General features: G+C 36.7%; 1 protein-coding gene across 1 annotated transcript in view; it reads right to left on the bottom strand.

Annotated features, from left to right (window-relative positions):
* Nucleotides 1–21,003, bottom strand: part of SLC9A3 (solute carrier family 9 member A3) — a 51,237-nt gene that overhangs the window by 20,603 nt on the left and 9,631 nt on the right. Inside the window, exons 2-3 of the mRNA XM_063404807.1 lie at nucleotides 5,685–5,987; nucleotides 405–565 (exon numbers count right to left, since the gene is read on the bottom strand). Coding sequence (XP_063260877.1) covers nucleotides 405–565; nucleotides 5,685–5,987 — 464 coding nt within the window. The remainder of the gene's footprint in view (nucleotides 1–404; nucleotides 566–5,684; nucleotides 5,988–21,003) is intronic.

Below are 21,003 nucleotides of genomic sequence, written 5' to 3' on the forward strand. Positions count from 1 at the left end.
CACTGGCTGAGATATGCACATAAATTATGGAATTTTGGAAAATATGGAGAAAAATGTATGCACATTTGAAAAACAACAGCAAAAGAAGGCTTAAAATCCCTGGAACGAGTTTCATTAAGTCATGAAAGCCCTATTTAAACAGCAAAGGCAAATAGAACATGCACCCCTGACACTTTATTTGAAGTGTCCAACCCGGGACTGTGTGTTTTATGTCACTTAGCAGCTCCAAATAGCTTTCATGCTCAAACATCTAGTGTTTGTAAGCAAGACAGAAAACACAATGAGCTGCACTACAATAGCCCGTGAGTAGACATAGAGAGTACAGTGTTTCTGAAAAGGGGAAAACACACATCAGAAGAAATCCCCTTGAGTTGAGTTGACTTTGGGATATATAATTTACTTACCACAGTTACCGCATCATTCAGAAGTGATTCTCCAAAAACAATGATGAATAGAACTTCATTGACGTGGACTTCTTCAAACACTGCCAGAACAGCTACAGGATCCACAGCAGCAATTAAGCTGCCAAAGAGGAGGAAGTCCAGCAACCCAGATTTCAGTTCACCTTCAAAAACAAAGCAAACAAATTATAAGCAGAATCATCTCTGTATAATCAATTATAATGACAGACTGGGATATTACAAATAATGCCAAATACTGGAAAACAGAGATGACAAGGTATCAACTGGAATGCATGTTACATTGACTACTTAAAAAGTTCTGCACTAAGTAATGTATCCTACAAGTTTTGCTGGATTCAGCATTGACCCATGTGGATCAAAGTTGTTTCTGAAAGCAGGACAGTACTGGCCTGTTCTTGTGGCAAGACAGTTCCAGATCTAAACTGGCTTTCTATTTTGTGTGTGACATGGTTTGTCTAACTTGACTAAATTATCCCAGGATAACTGAGAACTCACAAGATGTTAAGAGGGCCATACCAGCACTTCTGAAGTAAATGTTCCAAAATATTTCATGCCACAGGTCAAATTTGACTTTTGGTCACTAAGAACTGCTATAGTGGTGTTTAACTGCACTCAGTACAGCATAACTCCCGTTGTGGCCTCCTTACTCACTGACAGCCATAGTTAAGCCACTGGTTCCCAAATTAGAATTGATGAGGCTGTTAAATTGTCTGCAAGTGGACCAAAATAGTAGATGAAGGACCAAAATGTACCTCAACATGTTTGTGTTGTAGCCCCTTAGGAATTTTGGCAATGATTTCAAAAGTTTTGAAAGTATAAAACTCTGTTGACAGTGTAACCCTGTTGCATTTCTGTGAAATGGTATGCTCTGTGTCACCCCTTGAAAGTGTACAGTTTATTCCAAATCTGTAGCCCTCTCCTGAAGTATCATGTATCTGTAATCCCATTGGCCCTAGCCCTTTTCTGCACCCATTTTGAATCTCCCTCTTAAGCTGTGCAGGGAGATGAGAAATCTCACTCTCAGTCTCTCTGGCTCTCTGCCTCTTGCTCCTGCTCCCCTGCTCCCTACTCTCTCCCCCTCCTTTCCCCTTTCCCCCCTCCCTTTTTCCCTCAGAAACCATGCTGCTCCCCAGCATGGGACCTCCAATAAATCCTCCTCTAACTGGCACCCCCAGAAGCCATGTAGAGCCTCACTGCCTGCCTGCTGCCACCAACAAACCCAGAGCCTAAGGAGGCTCCCTAGGGAACCCCTCCCAAAATGCACTGCAACATAACCCGGTATTTTTTAAAACTTTCTTTTAGTTATTAAGGTTATTTTCTTCAGTTATGCAAACAGACTGAGACAAACATTCACTGTCATTTTAAAAGTAGCAGAAAAGGCAAAGCCACAAAAATCCCTTTGCTCAGCTTCCTAAATACCTTGCAAAATCTACCCTCTTCCTGAAATCAAGAGTGGTAACCCAGTCATTTTTTCTGGGGATCAGATTTCTGAACAGTAAAATTCTCTTTGTGTTCATTAATGGATGGAGGAAGCAAGGTTCATTAAGAACTGATGGTGCCCAAAATTATATGAGGAATAGCAAAGAAGGAACAGGTTGAGAATTCATTCTTTAAAATTCAATGCAGAGGCCCATGCTCAAAATTATCAGGCATGATTTCTACAGGTAAAGAAGAAATTCATCTAATTAAATGATTTTGAAGCATGAGTCAGAAAATGAGTCAGTGGCCGTCGCCACAGGATCAGTAGTGCCTCTAAGGTACCTCCAGAACAATATGGCCACACCTCTAGAAAGAACTCTGAAAGGTAATTTTTCAAATTAAAAATGGTTTGTGCTTAGAATGTAACAGAAACCAGTTTCCAAATATTTTTGATACAAAATGGCACAGGCTTATTTACTCAAGAAAAGGATACTTATAGAGGCAATCAGAGAGATCAGTAGACAATATCTTTTTATATGCGACAATGCCCAATACTCTAGTGGAGCTGCAGATATATATATTCTCTTGGCTGTTATCTGCCAATCAGAATATCTACAAGGTTTCCATAAGTTTGTAGGCATCTTACTATGGCCCTGAAAACAGAAATTCATAGCTTGTACAGATGTGTAAGTACCTTATTTTTTCAAGAAGATAAATAGTCTTGTTCACACTTGGACATATCAGGCTGTGGACAAGGACTGAGCCTATGAGTTTTAATGTGCAAGTGGGGTTGAGGCAGTGACGTTAAGCCTGTGCCAAAAATTCTGAGAACAGCTTTGAACCTAAAGCTAAGCAATGGTTCCACCAAATGTTGTCCTTCTCAGGCAGGCTTAAGGAAGGAACAAGCCCAATGACAATATCTATCCAATATCAGAGTATAGTAGGATGCAAGGTTTGAAAATAAATTGGCTTACTGAGATTGCTTATCTTTTTTATGTGTTGCCAATTATAATCATTAGTGCATTCTTTGAAGACTTGCAAAGCTAGTAAGCAAATATTTATGGGGAGATTACAACACATCTATAATTCCTAAAAAGCACTGTCAAGAGGCCTGGAGTTTTTAAATCAGACTTTCATTTAGAGTAATAACAGCAGTTATTTTCAATTGATACACAACCATGGCTTCCTCCAACTTATCACAGACACTTGACCAAGATAAGTTCACTGGGCCCAGTGTAAGATTTTTAGACACACTCAGCATGTTGCAGCTATGACCTAGACAGGAAAAACTATTCTAAGCATTAGTCACAACCACAATACTGCAAGTGTTAGTTCTCCAGCGGATGGTGAACAGTTCACTGCAATCAGCCTGGAAGATATAGTATTACATAATTCTTCCTATTCTGTGGAAGCAGACTGATATGACTGATAGTTAACAGTTAATATGCTAATCTTTTTATTTCAGTTCTAAAGAAGGATTTCTTCATCATTATCATCTTCTCCATTATTCTTCTGCAAATTCTAATATCTGCAAGGTATTGAATGTCAATAGAGATGTTTTTATGTTTATTTTTGTAGGAAATCTATGCAATCCAGTTTAGATTATGCACTCCTATATTGATGGACAGTACTACAGGCCTATTGAATGGCAAAGCTAGGAGTCATTTGGTTTTAGCTCATCTTAGTCTGTAGTGGATTTACATTTCTACATTTTAACGATACTACTTTTAGCATTATTCACCTCTATTGTAGATAAAGTGGGATAGAAAAAAATACGCCAAAGAACTTCAACCAGAAGGTACTATGAACTCTTTTAGAAATCAAGTAACTCAGCATTCTCCTGTCTTCAGCAAGTAACAATAGTAAGGGTTTTTACAAAGTGTGGTGGTTAGATCTTGTTGGCCTCTTGGAGGTCAACACAATAGATTTAGTGGATTAGTAAGCCTATGTCATATAGATATTTTAGACTCCTACTCAGCTTTGCTGGAGAATGACATAGTTTGAATCAGGGACAGCCTTGTCTGGCCTTTTTCATAGCTGAAATTAGAACTCTAGTAGGTCTTCATGGCAAAGACAGGTCCCCACACTATACCAATAATGCTCTTCCTAAATATCAAAGTTCACCAGACGTCAGTTTACTGTTTGTCTTTATTAACATCCCCATATATTTCTCTTGTACAGCTTTAGCTGTGACCTGTGGTAGGGGCTCATTCTGTGTAGCTGTAAGCTCAGAGTTCTAGTATACACTGTCACTAAAAGATTTGCATACTGATGAAGCAGAACATGTAACCAACAAATCCAGCTTTTGCAGTTAGCCAAGAGTTGTTTACAATCTGGAAGGAGATGAATAATTTCGGTGAAATTTTCACCTAAAAGGAATTTTTTTTGGAAAACAGTCAACTTTTCCATTTCACATGTTGTAAGAAAATTCAATCCTTTCCCTCTAATGACTTCTAACAACATATTTTTTAAAGTAATTATCATACATTATATTTCCCAGAACAGGATTTTAAGAAAATATTTTTGGTCATATTTTTTAAGTTGTTCCAAGCATCTTGGATATGTAAATAAAGAAATCCTTTTCCAGTCTGCAGTAGCAATATCCCTGTCATATATTTTCTTCCTGAAAACCTGATTTTAATTATAAATGTGATATTGTGGATGAAATATATTGCCTAAAGCACAGTAAAACTCTGATCTGCCTAAAAAAGTCAAAGATTTTTACATCTGAGCTGTCACCTTTGTATCTGCTAAAGAAAATATTTTTGCTTCTAGAATAAGAGTTATAATAAGGTAAATATCTAAAATGTATCTATCAAAGCTGTCTATATTACAAACATCTGCAATTACATAACATGAGTCTTAAATGGAATTCTGTAGAGATTAACTAGTGTTGTTCTGTGCCTATTTTAGCAGCCCTGTGCCCTTATATCTCAGTGTAACTAATACAAAGCATGTCTTAGAATCATCAAATGGTTTGTGCTGGAAGGGACTTCTTACACCCTCCTGTTCCACTGCCTGGGACACCTTCTGCTAGACCAGGTTGTTCAGAGCCCCATCCAACCTGGCCTTGAACACTTCCAGGTATGGGGCACCCACAGCTTCTCTGGAAAAAGCACAAGCAATAGGAACCTCTCACTTTTTGTATTTGTGGTCTAGGAAATTGCGTGTCAGCCACCCTTTCAAGCCCCTTTGGACTGTTCCCATTAAAATGGTTTCTATTTTTTCTTTTTTTTTTTTTTTTTAGTAAGACATCTGCTACATCATTCTGTAAAACTTCTAGACCTTCAGCTACAATTCCCAAACTCAGAAAATGCAAAAGAGACGTGTAGATCATTCATGCATATATACCCACTCAGTTGCCACTTAATATTGGGTAGCACTTCTAATAAATAACACTTAATTGCATTAATAACATTAAATACAGTAATAACATTTATTATTAAATAACAGTAAATGTAACACATAATACTAAAGCTGACTTCAGGGAGACACTTCCATTTCAGAGTAACTTTTAAGATTTCTATCACAGCAGAAAGAAACAAGCACTTTAATGTGTATTTTTCTCCAGATGTCCATTAGCAAAAAGAATACTGAGCTTTATCCTGAAAGTGTATGGACACATTTAGAGCAGGACAATATAAGAAACACGTATTTAAATAGCTTCTATACTTTCCTTAGGGAATATTTTTCAGGTCATTCTTAAATTTGATAAAGACATTACAAACTGCTCCCATTAAAATTTAATTTTCTGCTGGAAAGATTTGTTAAATTGTAACTTATCACCCATCTAACAGTATATACAGTGACATTCATAATTGTGCTTTCACAGATCAAACTTACCCATTATTCCTGTCAGATAGACACCATAGAGAGATAAACCAGTTGTGGCAGCATTCCAGACTGTCCCAATGACAGCATACAAAAGGATGGAGCCAAGATTTCCAAAGAACAATCTATTTGGCATAAAATATCCAGCATCCAAAACAATGGGGGGCAGCAAATAGAAGAAAAATACAGTTGGTGTCAGGGAGAAGGAGGCAATGTGATCTGCTGCCCATACAATGCCACCGAGGAAAAGACCAAGAACAATCAGCAGAGCACTTTCTGGAACCACCCGGGTGACTTTGTGGGACAAGTGGAAAACTGCAAGGAAACACAAAAACAGTGAGTTAGAAATGAAATGGAGAAACAACTGGAGCAACAACTGTTGTTAGCTTCCAATTTTGACTCCACACAAACTTTTTGTTTTCATTGTGGTTAGACCCTAAAGCGTGCATGGAATGTTTGGGATACAGGCACTTATGAAAATTAAAGAAAAAAAAAAGTCAAATTTTATCCATCATATTTTAACTTATATAAAGCAAATATTCCATGATATTTATATCCTTCGTTGGATTATCTTCTCTTAACAAGATCTGTTTAGAGAAAGATGATGTTCTGTACAAAACAATAAGTGCAAGGCTGAAAAGCAATGGGGAAGTCCTGGAAATGTATGACATCATGACTTATTTCTGTATCTAAAAATACACATCCAGCCTCCTAATAATTGTCTTTAAAATGATCAGTTTATTAACTGGCTTCTTGGAAGATGTGATAAGGATGCTAAAAGGAGAACTAGTTTCAAAACAATTCTTTTTAAATTTATAAAGAATATTCTAATAATGTAGCCTGCAGCAGGAACAGAATGAAGCTTATATCATGGGAGATCTCTTTTGAGCCTTTTCTTCAAGATGTCTCTAATAAGGATTTCTCATAATTCAGAGGCTTTCTGAAGGAATTGAGGCTTTAGCAGTTCCTTCAAATATGTATTTGTGGGGAATGGTTCTGCAACAGGCTGCTTTCTTTTGTATAAGGTGTCATGAAATTTGTATGTTACAATAATCTGTAAAATCTGTTAACAAAGATATATGGTATTTATCACAGCAAAACATGGAATGGTACAGTGTGGTCAAACTATTAAACTAGCCAATAATTAGAAGGAGGGAAAATTACTGAGTGCCAGGAGCAAATCTAAAGACAGAGAGATGGCATGAATAGACAGAAAAAACAGTCTGTTCAAGGTGACGGAAACACAACTAAGACTGCAAATACATGGATTTATAGTGCATTTGTTAGATATCAGATAAAAGAAAATAAAAAAGCAGAAAGAACAGAGAGAAGTCAAATCTACAAAGAAAAATGATACATAAAATAGGAGGAAGAGGCAGAAGAACCTGATAATAAGTAAGGATGGGTGGTTTAACTGATTTTCTCAGGATTTCTGTAAGCTTGTCCTTCAGTTTATCTTAAGTAATGATGTGTCCCAGATGGCCTGAACTCTGGTACTTTGTGAAACTGACCTAATAAATGTGGCTTTACTTACATAGATTTGTGTTGAAAATGTGAGTTACACTTCAGGAAGAAAATTTTAATAAAAGCCACCAAGTTTCTCCTGGTTTGAACATCAGCCGTGTTGAAGCTGTTACAATGCTAACACAATTTAGCTATGAGCTATCATGATGGATTCCACACTCTTAAGCCACAGTGGAAGAATCTTTCCTATGACTATGCAGAGATCTTAGACCAGGTTACTTTACTGAAAGACCATTGTTTTTCTTCCCATCCAAGTACTTGTCCTTGTCAAACATTTACTAATGTTTTAGAGTGTTTTAAGGGCCCCACACTTCAACTGTTGGCTTTTGCCTTGGCTGCATCTACACAGGCACCGTCCATCATTACAGCAGCCCCACAATAATGTGGTTCCTTAAGCTGTAGAACCTTCATGGTCTCATCAGAATAGAAAACATGAAAAGAAAAGTGACCACAGCCTACCTATGCCAATAATAAGCATGAATGTAATGTTCCTGAGCGTTTGCAGAAAAGACTTGAAAACATGTTAGAACACAGCTAAAAAAGTGGGGTTAATACAAAAGCAATCAGACATGAAATCAAAGTGCTTTCAGTGAAGCTGACTAAACCATGCCAGATGTCTGTGTCATCAGTGTCGTGTAATCAAAGATGAATAACACTTCTCAGAAACAAACACTCTGGTCTTTCTGTTAGTTTCCTCTCTTTGTTATAAAATCCCTTGGGCTTGCATTAAAAAATAAGAAGAGAGAGGAAATTTAATGACAAAAAATAAACTAGCTACTATTCCATGTGTACAAATTGGGGCATTTAGCTTCTTAACAGTCTTTCCTACCAATCATTCTTGATTCCTTGAATTTCCAGTCAGTGAATTATCAACTAATTTATCACCTCACAGAGAGGGGATTATCTCCTTATCCCTGAAAATGAATGTTGCTGAGCTAGTCTTACTAACCAAAGTCTGTTTTTCCTACTCTTACGTACCAGATAAGCACTGACTACAATAAGTTAAAGTTAAAAATTTAAAATGAACCTGTGAAGACTTTTCAAAACTAGGCATTTAGAAAAAAAAAAAAAGCAATGCCCAGCTAAACTTTATATTCTGTAGAATTTTCTCCTTTAAACCCAAACCAGTTTTGAAAGCTGGGAAGTCAATCTGATTTTGGTTGTAACATTGTCTCATCCTAAAAGTCGCATTTTCCCAGTGAATCAGCTCTGTCTTATCTGTCTCTGTCCCTTTTAACTCCAATCCACTGATTATCTGTACCAGATTTTAATACTATCTGCAATAAATTCTTCTACTCTATTAGTTTAAGGATGCAGGCCATGGACAGGAAAGCTATTGCATGAAGAAGCCTCTTTTCATTTTTGTATTTGGCCCAAGCAAAATCTGAAAACAAGACTGTATTCGTTTTAAGGTAACTACCTGGCTAACTCTTCAGGCAGTTATGCTATATGAATAATGGAAATATGTCTCTAAGCATAGAAAAATGTAAAAGGAAAACACTACAACTGATGAAATTCAGTAAAAGTGCTTCAGGCTGAGATGCAATTGGAACTTAGATTAATGTTTGAGCTCATATTTTCATCTACACAGATTGATTTTTTTTCTATGTGTATAAAATATATTTAATCATTATTGTACATTGTGAGTTATTACATTTGGTAGAGATAGATTCATTCCAAATTCACTCCTTAATATTTATTTTTGTAATTCATCATTCTGAAGAAATGTCTCCTATATATTCTGAGAGTATTACAAACTCACATAATGATAGCATTTCCATTTCATAAAGTTTGCTTTTGTTTGTCTAAAAGAGATCCAAAAACCATCCCATAAAATGAATTGTGTCTCCATGACAAAGGAGAGCTGGAAGTTTTAATTACACCTAAATGTCTAGCATGAGTAGGTGTTTCACTTAACTGAGGAGCAAAATACAATCCAGCAAAGTTTGTAAATGGTTAATGGACATGGATTTTAGTTTGATTCTGATGTGAAAGCAATTTCAACTGTCCGGAAGGAGGATAACATGCAGTGCTGCACAGATAAATTACTCTGTGACAGACCCAAAGATGAAATTGTCTCCTTTCACTTCTGTTAATAAGGAAAAGTACATTGATATATTTTAATGAGGAGAAGGAAAGGGTAAAGGAAGAACACCTGTAGACAGTTCATGGCAGAAAAGAAATAACTGTGCACAGGGCAATTTTGTAATATATAAATTTTAACATTTAATATTTTAATATTTAGCATTTGGAATTCTCCTGCCTAAGTCTAGATACAGTATTAAAGAAAAAGTTAAACATATGCGCCCCTTCCACTACATGCTGTACATGGTTTGAAAGTGGGTTGGACTGGCTACCGGGTAAATTGTGTTTAAATTCAGACTGATCACCACCAAATTAGAAGCCCTCTACAAAATTAAGAAGGAGTTGTGCAGTATAAACATCCTGTGATTTTTTTCAGATGCTTCCTTTGACATCCAGGAAAAGGGACTGTGGCATTTAAGCTATCCGATGAGGAAGACAAAACAAATTAGCAATCAGTGATGTGGTGGCTGGAACCACTTTCTTTTGACTCAAAGAATGAAACACACTTTAAGAAGTAAATTGGGATTTATGGCTTTTATAAATCCAGTAACTTAGATCAAACCCTTCAGTGGAATTTACAGCATTCAGTGAATTTTCTCTTGCTTTCTAAAGCCATCTGTGACTACATTGGAAGATGTGATTCAGCAGAATAACCTTTTTCTCACTTACTTAAGGAAATGAAGAGAGGAATACTGGCTAAAAGAAAGAAAAAAATAATTTAAAATAATAAAGAATAGATAGTGTACAATTCATTTTCAAACTGAAATATTTTTAGACACCTAAAATTTTTTTCTGAAGTAGGGTTTTCACTTTTTAAAAAATTATCTCTAACAAAACATATTTTTAATCAATATTGATTTTTTATTATCAAAGGAAATATTTTAATATCTTAGATCTAGATTTTTTGCATTATTTCCAGCTGAAATGAACAAGTCAATATAGATTTACATCCTTTTGAAAATACAGCACTGCAAAACCAAAAATCTGAAACTACCTATTTAAAATACTGCTAAATTCAAGAATTTATGCAGTCATTTCAACAGTATTTCAAATGAATAATTACATTTACATTAACTTTGATAGTGTAAAATCAAGTCTCTGAAAACAGTGAAATTATTTTTGCAGCTAGTATCAATGTTCTAGTCAATCACAAAACCTACTGCACGTGCACAGTACACAACGTGTCATCCAGAGAAATCAAGAATTGACCTATAATAATGATGGTAATTCTCTGCTGATTTTTTTTTCCATGTGTCTTTGGATAAAATCCAAGGACTCATAAAATAATTTATAAAATTAAAATATGACCAGCCTTATCATTTCCATAGTTTCCATGAAAGCATATATATGAATCTGCAAACATTTCTAAGCTACTCTTTCAGAGCCAGTGGCAGGCGTGAGGTCTGCCATATGGACTTTTACTAGTGGTTCAAATATGCACTGACACTATCTTTTTAATGTTTCCGACTTTTTAGTTTCACTTATAAAGTTATCATACTTCATCAAGCCATGGGTGCTTCTAATTGGAGCTCCAAGACTTGATTCACTGTAACTGGTGAAAACCCTTGCCATTCACCAAAGCAAGAGCAAGACACTAAAAGCTTCTTTGTGCCTCTTTACTTTTCAGAGATGCAAATAACAGTATCTCCAAGGCAGCACACAATCAGATTTTGTTAATAGCATGACAAAGAAACCTCTTAAGAGAAGGCATACTAAATTACACAGAAGAATATTCTGCCCAAAGTGAGAATCTTTCCTCTAAACATCTTCCAGTAGTTGGACACTGACCGGTAAGCATGAAATTTTTGTATTTTACCTTATCAACCTGTTCATGTTCTCCTTAACATTATAAAGGAAATTCAATTTAAAAACTGTTTCGTTCTACCCTTTTTGCAATTTTTCCAGTGGTGCCTTCTGCAGATACATGCTATTATTTAACACAAAAAAAAAAAATTCCTATAGCATACCTGGAAAAAAAAAAATCTGCTCTATCTTGCCTGTGTAATAGCTCAAAGTATAGTCAAATAACAGTATGTGACCTAAATTTTATCAACAGTAGCTGGTCAGTAATGTAGTTCAAAAGACTCTGGAAAGCTCTGATCCACCGCCATTATGTTGGTCTACCTGACTAAGACATGGCCAAATCCTATAAAATTTAATACATAGCATGCATTTTCAACAAATAATCATTTTGGTTCTCCCATCCCTAAAAGGCATTGATCCCTGGGCAGTCTCTTGCTCCATAGCCCCACATTTTAGATGCAGTCATGTAGCAGGTCACAGCTGACTAACCAGCTGCATCTTGCCATACCAAGAAAGAAATACATTTGGCCTACACAAGACCCTGCAAGAGATTGCAGCATTCATGGTGTAGAACTGTGTGTAGACACTGGAACAGAGACAACTGTGTATTCTCTACTATTTTTCCCCTGTTTTTTTTTTTAATCTGCAAACTCTTTTAAAAGACTAAAGTAGATTAGATTAGATTAGATTAGATTAGATTAGATTAGATTAGATTAGATTAGATTAGATTAGATTAGATTAGATTAGATTAGATTAGATTAGATTGGAGATTGTTTCCTATTGAACTGTATGAGTAGGAGCCCTGATATCTAAAAAGCAGCTGAGAAGTCACTGTTTTCAAATTACTTCTCACTCTTGGTTAACCAAGAGTCTCACTTAATCACAGAGTTTAATTTGCTCCCACTAGTGTGTGCTGTCCTCTCATAACACTGAGAGCAGTGTATGTCAGTCCCAGACTGCACATCACCTAGTCCAGACTAACAGTGAATTTTTCTTATAAAATGGACAGCACAAAATCCTTAGCATACTTCCCCCAGGTTTAGAAAATTGCTTACCAATAATGACTGTTAGTGTTTTCCTTTTTAATCATGTAGAGGGTTTTTATAAGTAGTTCTCTTCAATGCCACGGTTCCTTTCTCTTCTGTTTATTGGGCAAATTTATTTATACATCTACTACTTTAATCTCAAATTTCTCCAGATGTTTGGCTGATAAGTCTAATCGCTACTTATGCCACTCTTTACTAGGAGAAGGGTTTTGATACAATTTTCTGTTTAATGAACTTTTACTTGTTTATAATTCTCTTATTTTTTTATTATGGCTCTCTTTACTTCTCAACAGTAATGCCCACCTACTAGTTCCCTGATAAACCTCCTGCACGTCCTCATGCTGTACTTGATTTCTTTATACTCTCAGGCCTTTCATTTTCTGCTCTAGCCTTGTAATTTTTTAATTATTTTTACAGATGCACCAGTTTTACATCCTTCATTTACCTCAGTTGTACTGGCTCTCTTTGTTAAGATGTCTTTCCTGACTTGACTTCCTGAGTTTCCTACTTTAGCAAATACAGCATTTCTTGCCTGCAGAGCCACATCTTTCAACTAATTACAGCTGCTTATGTAGCCTGCACAGAATATCTGAGAATTCTCATCAAGAACCATAAGTACTAGAAGTGCTATTTAACTGTTTATCCAGACCTTCATTATCACACCATTATATTTAATGATCCTCATTTCAGAGGATTATTGCTCCAACTAAGTCTATATGAAGGTACACCACCAGCCCTCATCACAGTTAGAGACTTCATTCTGATTTCTAGTCTGAACTTGTTCACAGCTATTTTATGTTCATTTTCCTTTGTGGAAGTGATATCAATTTTCTTAAATGTCTGGTTTGCCCTAATATTAATGCCTTCATTTCTTATTGTATAAGCAGAAAAAAAAATACTGTCTTTTTGTTGCTTGTCTCTGGTTTTTTAAAGTAAACTACTTTTCAGTCTTCAGCTCTATTTCAACCTGAGTTCACCTTTGTCAATTAGGAGCCATTAGAAATATAGACGGCATTCTGCATGAGTCATAGTAGAAGTGAGTCCAACAGCATTAATAATTTCCTATCACAATCTATAGTTCAGCTACATTGTGGATTCTTTATCACACTGGTGACTCACAGTCACCCTGTATTCACTTTTCACAAATGTACCTCTCTTCCCCTTCCCATTCTCGTGTCAGTTCCTGTCATGGCCTCTGAGTGAAACTGCTCTTGGTATTACTGTATTACATCCCTCCCCCTAGTACTCAGGATTATATAGTTTTCCTTGTACAGGATATACATGATATACATGAATACTGATAATGCCTGCAGAAATGTGTCATCAGAAACCTTCAGTAGGAAGGCCCACCTCTTTGTGCAGTGATAAACCAAAAAAAGAGCAAAACCAAAACCCTCCATAACACCAGTCCAAAACCTAAACTCTAGTGACTTCCTCTGCCTGAAAAATAATCCTCTTTTAGTTTCATACTTTTATCTCATCTTTTCTTTCTTCGTGCAGAAACTGTTTTACCCTGTCTTATTTGCAGATGAATTTAGGCTTAAACCAAAGGAAAAAAAATTCTTCCATTGTGTTCAAAGCATTAGAGAAGTGCATTTCTAGTCTGTCCAGGAAGTGTTTGGACAGACTCATCAAAACTGAATCTGATCATTATTATCTATATTTGTCTTTCTAATCTTTATCAACAAAGTGTGCTCAGTTCTTTTTTTCCTGCTCAGGGGCCTGACAGTGTATTTTATAGTCTTTTGGATTCTGTTCTGTGGATCTTGCAACAACAAAACAAATGTTGTGAATTGATGTTGCCATTCTGAATTGTTTGTATCCAAGAGGCAAAAATCTCTTAAGAAAACAGATTTTAAGGATTTCTTCTAGCAATAATCCTTAGACAAATGTGAAATTATTTTATTAATCAGTACCTTATGCTTTTAGCCAATCTAAATATAATGAGAGATTTATTGAAAAAAACCTTGGAGTTATTTTATATCTGAAGAAACTCAGAGATGTAATATATATGTATATATGTAGATGTCATACCACAAGACGTAAAAGCCACTTTTGGTATTGGATCTTGGTATTGCCTTAAAATATACTACATGAGCATGCCTACTAATATTATTTATACTTAATCTTGGACACAGTTTTCCTAAGCAAGGCACAAAAGTCCTTGATATGGAAGGACTGGTTTGAGTTTGGTTTAATCCAGCTCAAGAAAACTTTCTTAATTTGTCATACATGTAATGGTCACCATTTACAAAGCATACAGCATTTTAATGAGCTCATTAAGGAACAGATTTTAGGGAGCTGTTCTCTTTAGGTGAACAATTAACAAAATATGTTAGCAATTAAAAATGTAACCAACATACAGGTCAAGGTTCCCAGCTGATAGGTCATAACATAATAAGATCGCCTCAAGTCAAATTTAAAGAAGTGTGTGAGTAAACAACTATTTCCTCTATAAGCACTTAGAACATAATGAAGTTTAAACGGTCAGGTAGAGTTTATCATAATTATGCCGACTGGTTCTTTTTTGAAGGAGCAGTCCCACTGCAGTGCAAGTGTGGTAGCATTTGGCCCTTATGGAACTGAATGGCACCAAAAGAAAAATGGGAACAGTCAAAAATAATATTTCAAAATGAGAGCAAAGTACACATTAGAAACACCTTGAATTATAGTAGAGGATATAAAACAGGACAGTAAAAGAATCGTAAAACTGCTTTACTTGCTATGTAAAGGTATTAAAATTAGGTTGCAATATATTGCAACTGCTCTGGCTTTCAAATTGTCTTCAGATTCACCAAAAGTTTTTGACAGTGAAAGCATTTTTTTGTTTTTAAAATACCAAACTGTTTTCCAGTAACATGGGTTAAATAAAGAAATGCCAAGAAGTGAGTTTCACACTATGAATTTTAGATATTTTTCCCTTTTTATCTCCATTTTAATATGATAAATTAATTGAAACAGACATCCTCATGGGAATGTTCTGGCATCTGCTCATACAGGCAAAAAACTGTATGGAAATGGGTTACCAATAATATGTGGAAGCAGTTGTTCTGTTGTATGAAAAATTGTGTAAGGAATTACCAAAGCCTGAATAAAAACCAGAACCAGTTCTCCCTGGTTGAGGTCTACTGTACATGAAGAAAAAGAAGATGAGGAAGAAATAATTTAATGAATACCAGTAGTAGCCTGAAACTCTGAAAATGTCCTTATACAGTAGGGACTTTTTCTTCTTCCCCTGTACTGCTTCCAGCAAGGCATAGTAAGGATTGTTGCTGCTAGGAAGGGCATGAGGGACATAATTAAACCCTAAGGGCTATGGAAAATAGCTATGAAGGCTGCTCCAAGTCATGGGGTAGGAAAGTACTTTTTTTCAGGCAGACTGGCTTGCTTCCTGCCCCTTACATTCCACCCTGGTAAGATTTTAATTAATGTAAGTGGAATAGCATGGAATTGCAGTGGAAGTATTCCCGATTACAGCAGTAAATTAAATAAGCGTTAGGGTATTTGGATTCACTAGATGCCCACAGATTAAAAAAAAACCCAACCAAACAAACATACATATGTCAAGTAGCTCTTGCTTAAAACAGAAAATAAATTTCATTTGAAAGAATTAACAAAATATGCCAGACTAGTTTCCATTGAAAATAAATACTACTGCACCCCCTGAAAAGCTTCAAAGTTTTGCCAGTCATATGTGGGAGGAGAGAGTCTTCAGCAGCTTGATAAGAGTTTCATGGTGGACTACAACTCCTGTATGTAATTTCAGGAACTCAAATATATTGTTTATATGTGCTAGACATTTGGTCATCTCAGATTTTCTAGATGAAAAACCATTTTTAACCAAAAAGTTAGAAATACTTTTAAGATAAACACTCCCTATTGACACAAAGTATCCAGAATGATAACAGATGAAGTCTCTTCCCAAGTTCAACACAATTCATCAGTATGTGCTCACAGCCTAGAAATCCACTTGTATTCCAGGTTGCATCCAAAGCAGCATGGGCAGCAGGGCAACATTCTGCCCCTCCGCTCTGCTCTGGTGAGATGCCACCTGGAGTTCTGCACCCAGCTCTGAGGCCCCCAGCAGAGGAAAGGCATGGACCTGTTGGAACAGGTCCAGAGGAGGCAACTAAGTTGATCATAGGGCTGGAGAACCTCTGCTGTGAAGACAGAATGTGAGGGTTAGAGTTGTTCAGCCTGAAGAAGAGAAGGCTCTAGGGAGACCTTATAGCACCATCCAGTACCTAAAGGGGGACTACAAGAAGGCTGGAGCAGAACTTTTCCCATGGACACATAGTGAAAGGAGGTGGGGGAAATGGCCTTAAGCTGAAGAAGGGTAGATACTAGGAAGAAATTCTTTGCTATAAGGGTGGTAAGACACTGGAAGAGGTTTTCAGAGAGGTTGTGGACTCCTGATGCTTAGAAGTGTTCAAGACCAGGCTGGATGGGGCTATGGTAACCTGGTCTAGGGGAAGATGTGTTTATCCATGCAGGAGAGTTGGGACAAGATGATTTTAAGCTCCCTTCCAACCCAAACTATGATTCCATGATTCTCTGATTTTATAGGGCTGTGGAAGTATCTCAGTGAATGTTTTATGATCCCAGAGTTTTGTCAGAAAATGGAGAAGCAAGTAAAAACTTTTGTCTGTAGGAATGTTCTAGACATAACTTGTCGCTTACCTGTTTCTCCATATACTATTATGGAGAATACATTATGGAATTTACTTCATGATAGAACAGCTCCTTTAACATTAGTAGTGCTAGTCACAAAGAATATGGTAAAGAACTGAGCAAGGTGATATGTAGGAAAGAAAGAGGCAGCAATTCTCATGTTACAACAGTTACACAGTACTCTGTCTATTAAGAAAACACCTTTTTCCCCAATCAGTCCTGTGAGTTTCTGGGTTAGGCAACAGAAAACAGAAGATCTGACATGCTTTGTTACTGAACGCACTCATTCCTGCCCATAGGAAAGTAAGTTTGCTCAGAAACCAAATTATGTGACTTATTTTACCTTAGACTTAAGAGCAAGGTGCATTTTAGCTTATATCACTCTAATTTTTTTCCTGCAAATAGCTCTGAGATACTGCAGTTATTCAACAAGCTTTAGCATGACTTTTGATTTTTGTCCCTACAGCTTCTCCAGTTATGTAACACGTTAACTCTAATACCTTCATTATCTCATTTGAGAGGTGATGTACATGATGGCAGCAGCAGGAAGAACTGTAGTTTGAACAGTGTCCTTATACTGCAAAATGTAGTACATGGAAAATAGCTTTGATGTTTTGAAATGCAGTAGGAAGGTGTTAAGACAGCTGGTTTTTTCAGTTATGCATTTGTGTTTTGTTGTGCATGCACAGGCAAAATGAGAAAGGATAGGGTGCAAAAAGAAGTTCACAGGGAGATTAGTTTAACATTACTTTCCCCAGTGGAGAAATAAAAACGAAGGGAACAAAACAACTGGCTAAAGCTGCATTTGAAGCACAGTTCACAAATCAAACATTTTGGGTACTTAAGACGACTGTTTATTTCAAGAAAAAAGAAAGGTAGAAATCAGACACAAATCCCTTCCTAAGTAAAAAACATCCCAGAATGCCATAGTACAAAATCATACCAACATAGGATTCTTTTCTTTGTACAATGTGTTTTATATAGTCAAATCCCTTCCAACAGGGGAAAAAAGATTTTGCATATATTCCTAAAAATATCTGTGCAGAAGTTATACTTTGGGAGCAGTAAGAATTCAGTATGAATCAAATATTACTAAATGATCCACAGTAGTGGCTCTTTTTTACTTTTATTACAACATGTATAAGAATTAAACTTCAGTTGAATCCTAAAGTAGTTAGGATTTGAAGAGACCTTTGAAGGTCATTTATTCCAATCCCCCTGCAACGAGCAGGGACGTCTTCAACTAGACCAGGTTGCTCAAAGATCTATCCAACTTTGCTTTGAATATTTCTAGAAACTGGGCATCTATCGCCTCTTGGGGTAACCTGCTTCAGTGTTTCACCGCCCCCATCACAAAAAATTTCTTCCTTCTATATAGCACGAATCTTTTAGTTTATAACCATTAGTCCTTGTCCTATTGCAGCAGACCCTGCTAAAAAGTCTGTCCCAGTCTTTGTTATAGGCACCCTTTAAGTACTGAAAGACAACAAGGTCTCCTCAGAGCCTTCTCTTCTCCAACTTCACAACCTGAACGCTCTCAGCTTGTCTTAATAGGAGAGGTGCTCCAGTCTTCTGGTCATCTGGCCTCCTCTGGACCTGCTCCAGCTGGTCCCTTTCCTTCCCGTGCTGAGGACCTCAGAGCTGGACACAGTATAGGCAGGCTCTCACCGGGGCGGAGCAGAGGGAGAATCACCCCACTTTGACTTGCTGGCCATGCTGTTTTTGATGCAGCCCAGGAGGTAACAGTAAAATAAAATGAGGAGCAGTACCAGTGCCAGAGCAGTACAGGGAAAAAGGTGGCTGATTCACAAGTCATTGTCCATCCCTCACAGAAAACCCCCAGCAATACCCTGACCCCCTCTGTCTCAAAACCCAACCCAGAGTGGGAACCCTCCCACCCTCCCCAGAAAATTACTTGAGGGGTATAGAATCACCTCCTAGCCATGCCCCTCCTGGCTACTGCAAAAATTAACCCTGTCCTGGCTGGATCCAGGATTCTGTGTTTTAGGCACTACAGCAGAAACCCTACCATTTGCTGTAGTACTTCTTCGCCTCCCTATAATCAGAAAGCATTTATCACATGAGGGCATATCAACCAGATTCTCCTGACTTTCAATACATTAGGGTCCTCCAAAATGCAACAGACAACACATGCTACATCAGGCAGCAAGAGGAAAATGCAAGACCATTCTCCTTTACATTTACATAGGTCTTTCCTGACACAAGCACTTCAGTACCCACAGACAAGCTGAACTTCCACTTGCAGCGGCAGGTTTATCTTGGACTGCTTTTAATCTTTACTCATAAATCACAATAAACAGAAGGAAACTTCATACTTCATACTTCCTCCTGCTGTTTTTACATCCTCATATTTTCAAACACCAAACAGCATTCATTATTCAAGTGAACATGCCTTAAGAATTATAGCTTTTAGTAAGGTCGACTGTGCTGTATGCCTTAAGAAAGTCTGAAGAATTAAGATGCTTTATTAAGTGCTCGAAAGTAATAATTTTGGTTCAAAAAGATTTAACTTTTCCCTTAATTAACATTTTCTTCAGTGAACAAATATTCAAGACATGTTCTTTTGTTTACTGAAAGTCTAGGGAACATAAGGTTCAAATAAGATTAATGTATTATGTACTAAGGAATTGCTGCTCTCCTCAAGTCCATGGTAAATGTGACAGTCCTTTTTTTTCTAACCTCACATAAATTGTAGTAACCTCACCCTCAGATCAGAGAATGTCTCAAAATTGATCAAATTAACTGGAGCAGGGGAGGAGGGAGGTGAGTTACAAAATTTTATTTTTTACTGACTTCAGTGCCTCATCTATCATACTGAAAAAAAAATTTGAAGTTTCTGAACTTACTATGTTCTTTATTTCTAACAAAAATTTTGGAGGAGTGTTGACTCTTTTCCTAAATTTTTTCAAGGAGAAGGTAACAAAACCATCCTTCCTTTTCCAGATACTTCTACTGCATAAGCAATGTAAGTTTTTACTGGTACAAGTTTCAGTATCTGTTATAGATGCTACACAATCACTTAGATATCTGGCCGGAGCAAGCAACTAACCTATCTTTTATTCTTGCCTTGAATCACAATACTTTGCTGCATGCAGCAATTGGCATATCCAACTTTAAATAGTCCAGAAGATTTATAGAATCTCTGGAAGCAGGTAGAAGAGTGGGTCCCTCATTTGAAGGAATATTGAGCATGATACTGAGCGGAAAAATTTATGCTGCCTATTCATCTTGTCTTTGAAATGCTGCCAGGACAGCAGGTACACTGTACTCACTCCACAGGATAACATGAAGAGCTACTGGATGAGTCTTCCTAAGGACAGATTGCCCAAGAGCAAAAGCAATCTTCTCGAAGCTCTATAGGGCAAAGTCCCAAAAATGTTATATTGCTAACTCATGATAAGACTTTATGATTAACAGACATTTTGATAGAATCTGTCAGGCAGTAGGTTATTACAAAATCTCCTCAATGAATAGAAAATATTTTAACAGAAAACCTTTAATGACAGTCAAATGCTTATATCTGTGATAACAAAGCAACAAAAATTGAGAAATTAATTAATACGTTTATATGTTTGTTAGGCTTTGAATATAAATACGGAGATTCTTTCTGCTCTTTTTCTTGTTCTTTCACAATCTAATTCCAGTGTTTTTATACTTGCATAACAGCACCTGTAGCTTCATCTGTAGCTTCCATCCTCCCTTCTTCTCATACCTTTTTCCTTACTGATCAGGGCACTGCTCAGTTCAAAAGCGTTCATATTGTTAGATCTAGACTATCTTTCTCAGCTCATTATATCAGAATGATTGTGCATAAAACTTCAAATCATTTTTTGCCTATAAAGTTCTTTATGATCACTTTTCTACATGGCTTCTCTGGTAGCAAGTGAAACAATGGAGAAACATGAGAATAAACACAGCATTTAAGCAGTAGTTCTACTTAGAAAAAAAAAATACATGCTCTTACACTAATGATCATCCACAGCATCTGATCTGAGCAAGTAACTGAGTTCAAAATATCTTTATCTACAATTCAATAATGTTTCTTGACAAAATATCAGTTCAATAGTTGAAATGTCCTCCTATCCAGAGTCAGAATTTCCACAGTCTTTTGTGAAGTGAAATGAAGTTAGCCAACTGAGTATCATTTTGGAAAGGAATAGAAGACCATTATGGCCATAACT

The sequence above is a fragment of the Prinia subflava genome, chromosome 1 (genome assembly GCF_021018805.1).
Source record: "Prinia subflava isolate CZ2003 ecotype Zambia chromosome 1, Cam_Psub_1.2, whole genome shotgun sequence".
Lineage (NCBI taxonomy): Eukaryota > Metazoa > Chordata > Aves > Passeriformes > Cisticolidae > Prinia > Prinia subflava.